Genomic DNA, 13,461 nt, shown 5'->3' with positions numbered 1-13,461 from the left:
TCGCACTGCAGCGGGGCAGAGAGGTGAGCGCCGGAGCACCATGGAGACCGAAGCCAGCCGCGGCCGCCTCTCCGTCTTCTCCGGTTGACCGGGCGACACTTCCGGTCGCTGGCGTCACTACCGGCTGTTCGGTCCCTGCAACTGGCCGAGATGAAGGACGGCTCCCGGACCCAGGCGCGCAGAGGTGAGGACGGGCTGGAGGGTCACCGGCAGCGCCCGGGACCGACGTGACGTGACACGACACGACACGAGTACAGGTGGAGATGGAGTGGGAAGTGGGGGGAGAATGCAAATCAAACGCGGAAGTGGGCCTGCTGGAGAGATAGAGAAAGTAACTAATTCTGTTGTTCCAGTGTACGTATATTGGATTATGAGAGTTTAGTCTTATACTCAGGTCGGGATCTCCTATAAACTGGGGACAGCCAGAATGCTGAATTCTATTTGTGGGAAAGCAAGTCCGTGTAGTTTGTTCCATTCCATTCACCTCCTGACTCCCAATTTTTAAGGTTACAAGCCCTATATGGGGACCTTTGCTCACTTCCTGAGCTTAATGGTTGTGTTTGAACTTTATGAACAAAATCTCATTGCACAGTTAAGGAATACAACAGATGAATGGTGCAAAAACAAAATAGACAAGGATATAAGAAAGAGAAGTAAGAGGCCATGCAGTCTCTTCAGAAGTGTTATTCAATAACATGGTAGCTAATGTGATCTTAGCTCAATGCTTTCCTGTCTGGTTCACCTAACCTTCAACACTTGTGTTGTTCAAGCAACTTTTTATCTCATGCTTGAATATATTTAGAGATTTAATTCTTTGGGTAGAAAATCCCAACTGTTAATGATTATCTGAGAAAAAGATCCTTCTCATCCTTGTTTCACAGCCTGATAGCGAAACACCAATGCCCTTGAATGGAAAATCCTACAAAAAGTAGTGGATACAGCCCAGTACTTCACCAGTAAAGCCCTCCCCACTGTTGCTCACATCTACACGTAATGTTATTGTGAGAAAGCAGTATCCATCATCAGGGACCATCACCACCCAGGACATATTCTCTTCTCATTCCATATAAATTCCCTGTCCTTGGAACCTAAACCAATGTATCATCAGAAAATCTAGTATCAGTCTGTTCTACAGCCAGAGAGATTCAGTGTATAAGTAACATGAGGGAACCACCAGGAGTACAAGAGGTTTCTCTTTCAATGTTAACCTTTGGAACTGATCAGCAAAACAAGATTTAAATCAGAACTGTGGCATTGGGACCAATTCCAAGTCTTTGAAGTTTACAACAGTATTCTGTCATCCACGGTATCTGGAGATACTTATTTGGTGTAGTAATATTACAACCACATCTCAACAGATCAGCAAAACAGTGTCAATCCATTTTCAGATATGAAGAGGAATCTAAGTCCAAAGTCCTTGAGCTAAAGTTATAGCTGCAGCAGCAGGAACTGATTAGAACACCAGAATTAGAAAAAAAAACTGGAAAGAGAGAAAGAATTTGTATTTGTGGCAAAGCTAAGTTTTTAGAAGGAAGTAGCAATGGTGAGCTGTGTACTTTTTGTGTGAGTTCCTGTCTATAAAACAGCTTGAAAGCCACCTGCTATTTAGCTGAAAAACAAAACCTCCAGATTCAGGAAGCCTGAAATAAAACAGAACATACTGGGCATCTGAACTTCCACACTGGTAAGGAAACACCAATGCCCTTGAACGGACAATCTTACAGAAAGTAGTAAATATAGCCTAGTCCTTCATGGGTAAAGCCCTCCTCACCACTAAGTACATCTACATAGAGTGTTGTTGCATGAAAGCAGCATTCATCATCGGCCACCCCCACCACCCAGGTCATGCTCTCTTCTCACTGCTGCCATCTGAAAGAAGGTACAGGAGCCTCAGGACTCATGCCACTAGGTTCAGGAACAATTATAAGGCTCTTGAACCAAAGGGGATACTTTCACTCAACTTTACTTGCTCCATCATTGAAATGTTCCCATAACCTGTGGACTCATTTTTAAGGACTGTTCGTCTCATGTTTTCAATATTTATTGCTTGCTTGCTTATTTATTTATTTATTTATTTATTCTCTCCCTCCTCCCTCTCTCTCCCCCCCCCCCCCCCCCAAGTTGGTGCAGCCTTTCATTGATTCTTTTATGGTTATCATTCTATTATGTATGCCCACAAGAAAATTAACCTCAGGGTTGTATATGGTGACATATATGTACTTTGATAATATATTTATTTTGAACTTTATCTGAAACTTTGACTCCTAATTCCAGATTTCCCCCATGAGAGGAAACAAAGATTAGCTTTATTTGTCACATTTATATCAAAACATTGAAACATACAGTGAAGTGTGTCGCTTGTGTCAATGGCAAACACAGTCCAAGAATGTGTTAGGGGCAGCCTGAAAGTGTCACTATGTTTCCAGTGCCAACATGGCGTGTCCACAATTTACTAACCCTAATCTGCACATTTTTTGGAATGTAGGAAGAAACTGGAGAACCCAGAGGAAAACAACAGGGAGAGTGTACAAATTCCTTACAGACAGTGGCTGGAATTGTCGGGTCTTCACTGTTCCCTCTGACCTGCCGCTCTCTGAGGCAGAACGTTCTGCCCTCAGTACCCTGCACCCACAAAAAGGCCTCCCCTCCCCTCCCCTCACCCAGCTTGTTCTAACTTCTCATCTTTTTTTCCGGTCCTGATGAAGGGTCTCGGCCTGAAACATCGACTGTTTACTCTTTTCCATAGATGCTGCCTGTCCTGCTGAGTTCTTCCAGCATTTTGTGTGTGTTGCTTGGATTCCCAGCATCTGCAGATTTTCTCATTTTATGTGCACAATGTGACTAGCCAGAAGGTCTCTGCCTATTGCAAAATGGATTGTGTTGTTGGTTTAGGTATTAATATTGACCAGTGCAAAGAGTAGCCTTGTTTCTCTTCACATTAGTGGTGTTGATCATTTACAACCTTATCCAGAATGCTTGCTGTTGCTGTTTTTCTCATTCTTCCTGGAAACAGCTATTACGTGTCAATGTGAAGGCTTTTGCAAAAAAAAAATGGTTAGGTATACTTCTGAGTTGTGAGTTTAAGAACTTGACTCCCACTCCAGAGGTTTGAACAGATAGTTAAGTATAATATCATGGAGATGGTACAGAGGTGGAGGTGGTACTTTTCAGATCAGGAGTTGAACTGTCCATCAGCTCCCACAAGAACCCAATAGATACTATGACCATTTTGTCACAGGTAAATACTATACAATTTTAGGAATTCTGGGCTTTGTAAGTGGAGGCACAGAATACAAAAAGCTTTAGGAAGTTATAGCCAGTTATGATCACAGTTGGGGAAAAAAGTGTGAAGATAGTGGAGTGGGCGCAATAAAGATTTCCTTGAAATTTCCTAAGGAAGAGAGAATTCAATTAAAACTTTATACTAGCCTAGAGGTTTATAAAATCATGAGGTGCATAGATGGTCTTTTTCTCAGGGTAGGGCAATCTAAAAGTAGAGGTCATAGGTTTAGGGTGAAAAGGGAAAGACTAAAGGGGATCTGAGGAGCACGTTTTCCGCACAGGATGTGAATGGAATGATCTATCACAGGAAGTAGTAGAAATGGCTACAGTTTGGGCAGGTATAAGGATAAGAAGGGTTTAGAGGGCAAAACACAAGGGGCAAATGTGACTAGTTTAGTTAGTGTGGCAAGTTGAACTGAAGGGCCTATTTTTGTGCTGTATAACTTTGACAGTACAACTCCAAAAATATAGATTAGAGAATAGGAGGTTTTGGTTTATGAAGCAGAGAAAATTTAGAAGAAATTTATGTTGGTGTGCAAATTTTTACCAATATTTAATTTTACATTATTCACATTAGCAGAGGAGTAAAACACCAGAAAACACATTTCAAATCAAGGGAAAATAATCCTTGGTTATTATGAAGATGTAGTGTGAAGAAATGTGTTGTTTAGATAGAAAGCTAAAGCAAAATAATGTAGAATAAAGGGTATCTCTTAAAAGAAAAACTGCAAAAAATATAGGGACTTTGAAAGTTCAATGTAAATTTATTATCAAAGTACATATATATCATCATATACAACCCTGACATTCATTTTCTTGTGGGCATGCTCACTAAATACAAGAAACATAGTAAAATCAGTGATGGACCGTACCAACAGGGCAAACAAACAACCAATGTCCAAAAGACAACAAACTAAAGAAAATAATAATAAATAATCATTAAATATTTAACTATCCATAAATCAATTTCTCAGCAAGTCAAAAACACACACCTTCTATTCCTGCCTCTATCGTATCATTTTACATATATGAACTATCATTTTTTTTAGTTCCATTGAACCTTAACTATCCATAATTAATGTAATGTCTGCTGTATCCAGTCATAAATGAAAATCTTGAAACATGTTCATTCATTCATAATCTGGAGTACCCTTATATATTTTTTTTTACAGTTTAATCTGCTCCTTTTGTTCAACTTTGTTTTAGGTTCGGAGGAGAAATTCAGTTCTCTATGACCCTGTTTCTCTGCAGGCTATTTACAGCCCTTAGATTTTAATGACTTTGTGTTTATTCCCGTGCTTTCTGTCAAAAGAAAGGTAATTTTCTGAACACTTCCTATGTCTTTCAGTAGTAATGTCTCCTTGAAGTCAATTACAGCCATATCATTCCCTAGGGGAAAAGATTCTCCCCAAGTCTCTTGCTGTAGCACCTTCAGACTCCAAAATATCAAATGCTTGGCCTTCCATTCCTCATAGCACTTTTGGAGCTACCAAATTTTTTGATGATACACTTTAGTCAGTCTTTGATGTTCATGACTCCAGTAAAACTTTTCTTAATTTGGTTATTCTTCCTTCAGTTTAAGAAATACAGATTATAATGATGGTGCCAAGAAGCTTGTTGGATTACAGAAATCTATGCCAGTCCTCCCCCATTTCCTCTGTCTCTGTTTTTAAGCCATAGAAAGACCTTGAGGACAAGTTCATCATTGAAATTGAAACCACATGTTCAGTTGTCTCTTCTGCTCAACTCCCTGAACTTGTATACAAAGCCAAGTGTGGCCAAAGGTTCTTATTGCTCTAGTCTGATTGTAGCTTTATGTTATCTCCTATCTGTCTTCATGCCCTCTACTGATTGCCCTTCTTCATTAGGTTAATTTTCTGCTCTCTCAACCAACTTGTCATTAAATGTCCTTTCTGTTACCATCACCAACCTCACTTCTACCCAATAAAACACCCTTTATTTCAGATAACAACACACACAAAATGCTGGTAGAACACAGCAGGCTAGGCAGCATCTATAGTGAGAAGCGCTGTCGACGTTTCAGGCCGAAGGGTCTCGGCCCGAAATGTCGACAGCGCTTCTCACTATAGATGCTGCCTAGCCTGCTGTGTTCTACCAGTATTTTGTGTGTGTTGTTGTTTGAATTTCCAGCATCTGCAGTTTTCCGCGTGTTTGCTCTTTATTTCAGATGTTATTCACTTAACTCTTCAAGTACGTGGTCCTTATTCTTGCAAATCTTTGTCACATTACCCATTCATGTTTTTTCTCATTGGCAAAGAAATTGAATTCCACTGAATTCCAACTGACCATCAGCTACCAATTTATTCAAAACTTATGTTAATCCTATTTTCTATTCTCCCCACATTCTCCTCATCTCTGCTCGGATTCTTGCTCTCACCAACCCACATGGAGTCACAGAATATTACAGCACAGAAGTAGGTCCTCTGGCCCACCTAGTGTGTGCTGAACCATTTATATGCCTAGTCCTGTTGCCCTGCACACAGTCCATAGCCCTCTTATCCATCTACTTATCCAAATTTCTCTTTAACCGTTGAAATTGATCCCACGTCCACCACTTCCACTGGCAGCTTGTTCCACACTCTCACCATCTTCTGAGTAAAGAAGTTCCCTCTCATGTTTCCCTAAAACATTTCACCTTTCACCCTTAACCCATGACTTTTAGATATAGTCCCACCCAACCGCAGTGGAAAAAGCCTGCTTGTTTTTACCCTATCTATACCCGTCATCATTTTTTTTACTGAGTTAAGTATTGTATGTAATTAGTTTTGCTACAACAAGTGTATGGGACATTGGAAAAAAAGTTGAATTTCCCCATGGGGATGAATAAAGTATCTATCTATCTATCTATCTATCTATCTATCTATCTATCATTTTGTATACGCCTTTCAAATCTCCCCTCAATCAGAATTTAGAATCAGGTTTATTATCACCGGCATGTGTCCTGAAATTTGTTAACTTAGCAGCAGCAGTTCAATGCAATACATAATATAGATGAAGAAGAAGGAGGAGAAAAAATAATAAATTAATTGAATAGATTAAAAATTGTGCAAAAAGCAGAAATAATATATATTTTAAAAAGTGAGGTAGTGTTCACAGGTTCAATGTTCATTTAGGAATCGGATGGTAGAGGGGAAGAAGCTGTTCCTGAATCGCTGAGTGTGTGCCTTCAGGCTTCTGAACCTCCTACCCGATGGTAGCAGTGAGAAAAGGGCACGCCCTGGGTGCTGGAGGTCCTTAATAATGGACGCTGCCTTTCTGAGACACCGCTCCTTGAAGATGTCCTGGGTACTTTGTAGGCTAGTACCCAAAATGGAGCTGACTAGATTTACAACCTTCTGCAGCTTCTTTTGGTCCTGTGCAGTAGCCACCCATGCTCTATAGAAGTTTTTGAGTGTACTTGTTGACATACCAAATCTCTTCAAAGTCTTAATGAAGTATAGTGGCTGTCTTGCCTTCTTTATAACTGCATCGATATGTTGGGACTAGGTTAGATTCTCAGAGATCTTGACACCCAGGAACTTGAAACTTCTCACTCTCTCCACTTCTGACCCCTCTATGAGGATTGGTATGTGTTCCTTCATCTTACCCTTCCTGAAGTCCACAATCAGCTCTTTCATCTTAATGACGTTGAGTGCCAAGTTGTTGCTGTAACACCACTCCACTAGCTGGTATATCTCACTCCTGTATGCCCTCTCGTCACCACCTGAGATTCTACCAACGATGGTTTATAGCACTCAGATTTATAGATGGTGTTTGAGCTATGCCTAGCCACACAGTTATGGGTATATAGAGAGTAGAGCAGTGGGCTAAGCACACACCTGTGAGGTGCAGCAGTGTTGATCGTCAGCAAGGAGGAGATATTATCACCGATGCACAGATTGTGGTCTTCCAGTTAGGAAGTCGAGGATCCAATTGCAGAGGGAGGTACAGAGGTCCAGGTTCTTCAAATTCTCAATCAGGATTGTGGGAGAAATGGTGTTAAATGTTGAGCTATATTAGATGAGCAGCATCTTGACATACCTGCTTGTATTGTCCAGGTGATCTAAGGTTGTGTGAAGAGCCATTGAGATTACATCTGCCATTGACCTATTATGGCGATAGGCAAATTGCAATGGGTCCAGGTTCTGTGTTCTGTGTTCCAATGAATAAAGTCTGAACTTGTTCAACCTTTTGCTGTAACTCAGGTCATTAAGTACTGGCAACATCCTCGTAAATTTTCTCTGCACTCCTTCAATTTTACTTACATTTTTCCTGTAGGTTGGTGACTAAAACTTCACACAGTACTCCAAATTAGGCCTCACCAATGTCTTATACAATTTCAACATAACATCCCAGCTCCTGACTTCAATACTTTGATTTATGAAGGCCAATGTGCCGGAAGCTTTCGGAAATTGAAATTAACCCGCACAGTGAATGATGATTTAAAAAAACATTTTAAGAACAGAAAATGATGTTCATACAAAGTGAACTGAGCTTGAGAGACAGAACACTCCCTACCTAACATCCATCAGATGTCAAACGTAACTAGTGAAACTAAGTCAAATTATCATTTCATTATGTCTTTGGCAAAAAAAAAGAGGACAGTCTCAGAGACATGTCTTGAAGTAGTCTTACTGAACAGTCTTTAACCATTCCTGCTTCAAAAATGTCAGCCTTGATGATATACTTGCTCATAGTAATGTCTGATGAGCACTGTGTCATCACTCTGCTCACCCAGATTGACGATTGGGTGAGTTACTTCTGAAATGAGTTCTGCTCTCTTAATACATCCTCCAACTCGCAGTAGTTCATCAGAGTCAAGAAAGGGACAGAGTTTACTAGGATAACTGGATTGTGAGTAGTTCCTGCTTGGTGCTGCAATGCACTTCCTCTGCATACACCTGCCTTTGAACAACGAGGATTCTAACTTTTGCCTGATTCAGTTGCTCTGCACTCCTCCTTGTTTCGGTTCTTGAATGTTGGTTAGAGAGGAATTGTTGGGGCAGATGCAGCACTTATCACACTTGTAGGGATAAGTCCCAGTGGCAAGAATTGATTTAACAAGCAGTCACACAGAGAGCGATCCCTACAGAAAAGAGAACGGGAGAGGGGAGGGTAAGATGTGATCGGATCTTATTAGAATGGCAAAAGTTACAGAGAAAGATGTGCTCATGGGGTGGTAAGTAAGGACAAGGGGAACACTGTTATGATAGTGGGTGATTGTGTCAGGGCAGATGTGGAAAACAAAGGATATGTGGCCAAGGGCAGAAACCCTCATTCTTTAAAACAAAGATTTCAGATAGAACAAAGAATGTAGCACAGTATAGGCCCTTCAGCCCATAATGTTCTAATGAAATTTGAACCTGTTCTAAGATCCATTATACCTTTCCCTCGGTCATAGCCCTCCCATTTTTCTTTCATCCATATGCCTTTCTCAAAGTCTTTTAAATGTCCCTAATGTATCTCCCTTTACCACTAGCGCATTCCACCCACCACCACGCTTTGTGTAAAAAGAAAAGCTACTTCTGACATCCCTCCTCCTCCTTTATACGTTTCTATAATCACTTTAAAATTATGCCTCTCTTGGATTAGCCATTTCTTTCCTGGGAAAAGTCTCTGGCTATCCACTCAATCTATGTCTCATATCATCTTGTATACCTCTATCAAGTTAATTCTCAAGAGGAAAGCCAGAGCTCACTCAGTCTGTCCTCATAAAATGAGCTGTCTAATTCAGGCAGCATCCTAGTAAATTCCCTTTGCACCCTCTCTAAGGCTTCCAAATCTCCTTCCTATAATGAGACAACCAAAACTAAACACAATATTCCAAGTGTGGTCGAACTACAGTTTTATAGAGCTGCAACATTCACTGGCAGCTGTTGAATTCAATCCCCCAACTAATGAAGGCCAACGTACCATATGCTTTCTTAACCACCCTATCAACTTGCACAGTAACTTTGAGGGATCTATGTTTGTCCAAACTGCTAAGAGTTATCCCATTAATGAGCTACTCTGGCTTCACGTTCAAACTTTTCAAAGTGTATCACTTCACACTTTTCCAGATTGAATTCCATCTGCCACTTCTCAGAATCAGAATCAGGTCTAGCATCACTGGCATATGTCGTGAAATTTGTAGTTTTGCAACAGCACAATACACAATAATAAAAACTATAATAAAATTAGCTCCAGTGCCGTCTCCTCTATAGTAGCAATGAGAAAAGTTCATGTCCTGAGTGATGTAGGTCCTTAATGATGGATGTCCTCTTTTTGAGGTATCACCGCCATGAAGGTGTCCTTGATGTTGGTGCAAGTGCCCATGGTGGAGCTGGCTGAGTTTACAACTTCAGCTTTTTCTGACCTTACAGTTGCCCCTCCATACCAGACATTGATGCAACCAGTTAGAATGCTCTCCACGGTACATCTGTAGAAATTTGCAAGTGTCTTTGGTGGCATATCTATTCTCCTCAAACTCCAAATGAAATATAGCAGCTGTCATGCCTTCTTTGTAATTGCATCAGTATGTTCTGCCCAAGGTAGATCCTCAGATATGTTGACACCTAGGAACTTGAAACTGCTTACCCTGTCCACTTCTGATCTCTCGATTAACACCTGTATGTGTTCCCTCGAATTCCCCTTCCTGAAGTTTACAATCAGTCCCTTGGTCTTACTGACATTGAGTGCAATGTTATTGTTGTGATACCACTCAACCAGCAGATCTATCCTGCTCCTGTACACCACGTCATCACCATCTGAAGCTCAGCCCAGCTCTGCATCCTATGAATGCTGATGTAATCTACAGCAACCTTCTACACTATCCACAACACCTTTATGTTATTGCAAACCTACTAAGCCACTTCTTCATCCAAATCATTCATAGAAAACACAGTGTAGAGGTCCCAGCATGTATCCCTGTGGAACACCACTGGTCACTGATCTCCAGGCTGAATATGCTCTATCTACAACCATGCTCTGCCTTTTGTGAGCAAGCCAATTCTGAATCCATGCAGCCAAGTTTCCCAGGATCCCATGCCTCCTAACTTTCTAAGGAACCTTGTTACTTGCTTTATGAAAATTCATATACACTACATCCATTGCATAATCTGAATCAATTTGTTTTATTACTTCTCAAAGAACTCAGTGAGGCTCATGAGGCACAGGTTGTGCCTCACAGGTAGGTTACCCCTCAAAAAGCCATGCTGACTATTCCTAATCAGATTATGCTTCTCCAAATGCTCATACATCCTGTCTTCAAAAATTCTCTCCAATAGTTTGCCCACCACTTACTGGTCTGTAATTACCAGGATTATCCCTAATATCTTACTTGAAGAAAGGAATAATATTTTCCATCATCAATTTTTTGGTAGTACTCTTATGGCCACCAAGGATACAAAGATTATCACCATTGTTACAGCAATCTGTTCAGTCGCTTCCTATAGTAACCTTTGTTATATCACGTCTAACCATGGGACTTGTATATTGTAATGATTTTCAAAGTTTCAGCATATCCTCTTTTTTCCACATCAAAATGTTCCAGCATATCATACTGTTTTACGATTTCATCACATTTAACAAAGTTTCTCTCACTAGTGAGTACTGAAGCAAATTTCATTAAGAACCTCCTCTAACTTAAAGCGCATTTCCTCTTGTATCTGTGATTGGTCCTACACTCACTCTAGTCATCCTTGGACTCTTCACATCTTGTGGAACACCTTAAGGTTTTCCTTAGTCCTACTCGCTTTCTTGTGTCCCCTTGTAGCTCTCCCTAAGTCATCTCTTAAGCTCCTTCCTGGCTACTTTGTAATTCTCAAGAACCTTGTCTGATCCTTGCTGCTTAAACTTTAAGGTGCTTTCTTCCTCTTGACTAGATGTTCCACCTTTCTTGTCAACCATGGTTCCTTCACCCTGCCTCAATGAGTCAAACCTATCCAGAATCGCATGCAGGTGCTCTGTCAGCATATTTCCTTCGTATATTTCCCCGAGTATATCTGTTCTCAATTTATGCTTCCAATTTCATTATAATTCCCTCTATTCCAATTAAGTACTTTACCAACCGTCTGCTCCTGTCCCTTCCCAAGTCTACGGTAAAGATCGAGGAGTTGTGATTATTTGCACCTTTCCAAAAATTTGCCTCCTGATCTGTTCCTCAGTGACTCTATTTCTATTGAGTGATTTGTAGAGTGATCATACCCTTCCTGTTCCTGACTTTCACCCACACTGAATCAGTAGACAGTCCTTTCATAATGTTCTCCCTCCCTGCAGCTGTGATACTACCCCTGGTAATCAATGCTGCCTCCCTAGCTCTTTTAAGAGCATAAGGCAGTGGAGCAGAAATAGGCCATTTGGCAATGGAATCTGTTCTGGCATTTGATCGTGGCTGATCCATTTCCCTCTCAACCATAATCTTCTGCCTTCTCCCCTTACCTCTCACGCCCTGAATAATCAAGAACCTATCAATCTCTGTTTTAAATAAACACAATGATCTGGCCACAGCTGCCTATGGCAACAAATTCCGCGGATTCACCACCCTCTGGATAAAGAAATTCCCCTTCATCTTCATTCTGAATGGATGTTCCCCCATTCCAGTTTGCCCTCTGGTCCTGGATGCCCCCACTAATGGAAACATCCTGTCAACATCCACTATATCTAGGTCTTTCAATATTTGATAGGTTTCAATGAGAATCCCCCCCCCCCCCCCATTCTTCTAAATTCCAGCGAGTACAGGCGCAGAACCAGAAACGTTCGTCATATGGTAAACCTTTCAATCCCGGAATCATTTTCGTGAACCTCCTTTGAACCCTTTCCAATGTCAGCACAACAAAGGGCCCAAAACTGCTCACAATACACAGTGAGGCCTCACCAGTGCCATATAAAGCCTCAATACCTGTATTACATCTTTGTTTTTATATTCTAGTCCTCTCAAAATGAATGCTAACATTGCATTTGCCATCCTCACCACCAACTCAACCTGCAGATTAACCTATAGGGAATCCCAAGGACTCCCAAGTCTTTTTTACACCTCAGATTTTTGAATTTTCTCCCAGATTAGAAAATAGTCTCCCCTTTTATTCCTTCTACCAAAGTGTATTTCCAGTCATTGTATTCCATATGCCAGTTCTTTGCCCATTCTCCTGATCTGTCTAAGGCCTCATGCAGTTCCCTGCTTCCTCAATACAATATGCCCCTCCACTTATATTCGTATTGTCCACAGACTCAGCCAGAAAGCCCTCAATTCCGATATCCAAATCATTGATTTGCAGTGTAAAAAGCAGTAGTCCCAAAACCAACCCCTGTGGAACACCACTAGTCACTGGCAGAAGTCTAACTTGATTCCCAGTCTACCTCCTGCCAATCTACCAATGCTCTATCCATGCTAGTATCTTTCCTGCAGTACTGTGAACTCTTAACTTGCTAAGCAGCCTCATGTGTGGCACCTTGTCAGAAGTCTTTTGAAAACACAAGTATACAACATTCACTGATTCTTTGTCTATTCTGCTTATTTTTTCCTCAAAGAATTCCAACAGATTTGTCAGACAAGATTTTTCTCAAGGAAACCATACTGACTTCAGCTCATTTTATAATGTGTCTCCAAGTACTCCAAAATGTCATCCTTAGAAATCAACTCCAACATCTTCCCAACTACTGAGGTCAGACTAACTGGCCTATAATTTTCTTTCTTCTCCCTCCTTTCCTCCTTGAAGGGTAGAAAGACATTTACAATTTTCCAGACCTCCAGAACCATGCCAGAAGCTAGTGATTCTTGAAAATCCATACTTCTTCAGCTATCTCTTTCAGAACCCTTGGGCGTAGTCCATCTGGCCCCCGTGACTTCAGACCTTTCAGCTTCCCAGGCACCTTTTCCCTAGTAATAAAAACTGCATTCACTTCTGCTCCCTGATACTCTCAAATATCTTACATACTGCTAGCCTTTTCCACAGAAGACTGATATAACATACATATTCATTTCCCGGTCCTCTATTGCTACTTCTCCAGTGTCATTTTCCACTGGCCTGATATTTATTCTCACTCTCTTTTACTTTTTACGTATCTGCAAAAGCCTTTGGCATCTGTTTTGATATTATTAGCTAGCTTACCTTCATATTTCATCTTTTTGCTCTATATGGCTTTTTAGTTGCCATTTGTTTTTTTTTTAAAAGCTTCCCAATATTCAGTTCCTACTAATTT

At 40.9% G+C, this 13,461-nt stretch overlaps 1 protein-coding gene across 2 annotated transcripts in view; it reads left to right on the top strand.

The window, feature by feature from the left end:
* The first annotated feature begins 24 nt into the window (after positions 1-24).
* LOC140737276 (torsin-1A-interacting protein 2-like) overlaps positions 25-13,461 on the top strand; it is a 29,205-nt gene continuing 15,768 nt past the window's right edge. The window contains exon 1 of one of the 2 annotated variants that reach the window (XM_073063644.1): positions 25-184. In XM_073063644.1, coding sequence (XP_072919745.1) covers positions 151-184 — 34 coding nt within the window. In that variant the 5' untranslated portion in view covers positions 25-150. Of the gene's footprint in view, positions 258-13,461 lie in introns of both variants that reach the window. The other variant, XM_073063646.1, reaches the window with a different exon arrangement.

Source organism: Hemitrygon akajei, chromosome 12 (genome assembly GCF_048418815.1).
Source record: "Hemitrygon akajei chromosome 12, sHemAka1.3, whole genome shotgun sequence".
Lineage (NCBI taxonomy): Eukaryota > Metazoa > Chordata > Chondrichthyes > Myliobatiformes > Dasyatidae > Hemitrygon > Hemitrygon akajei.
The sequence above is the reverse complement of the archived record's forward strand: the minus strand, read 5'-3'. Positions and strand labels throughout refer to the sequence as shown.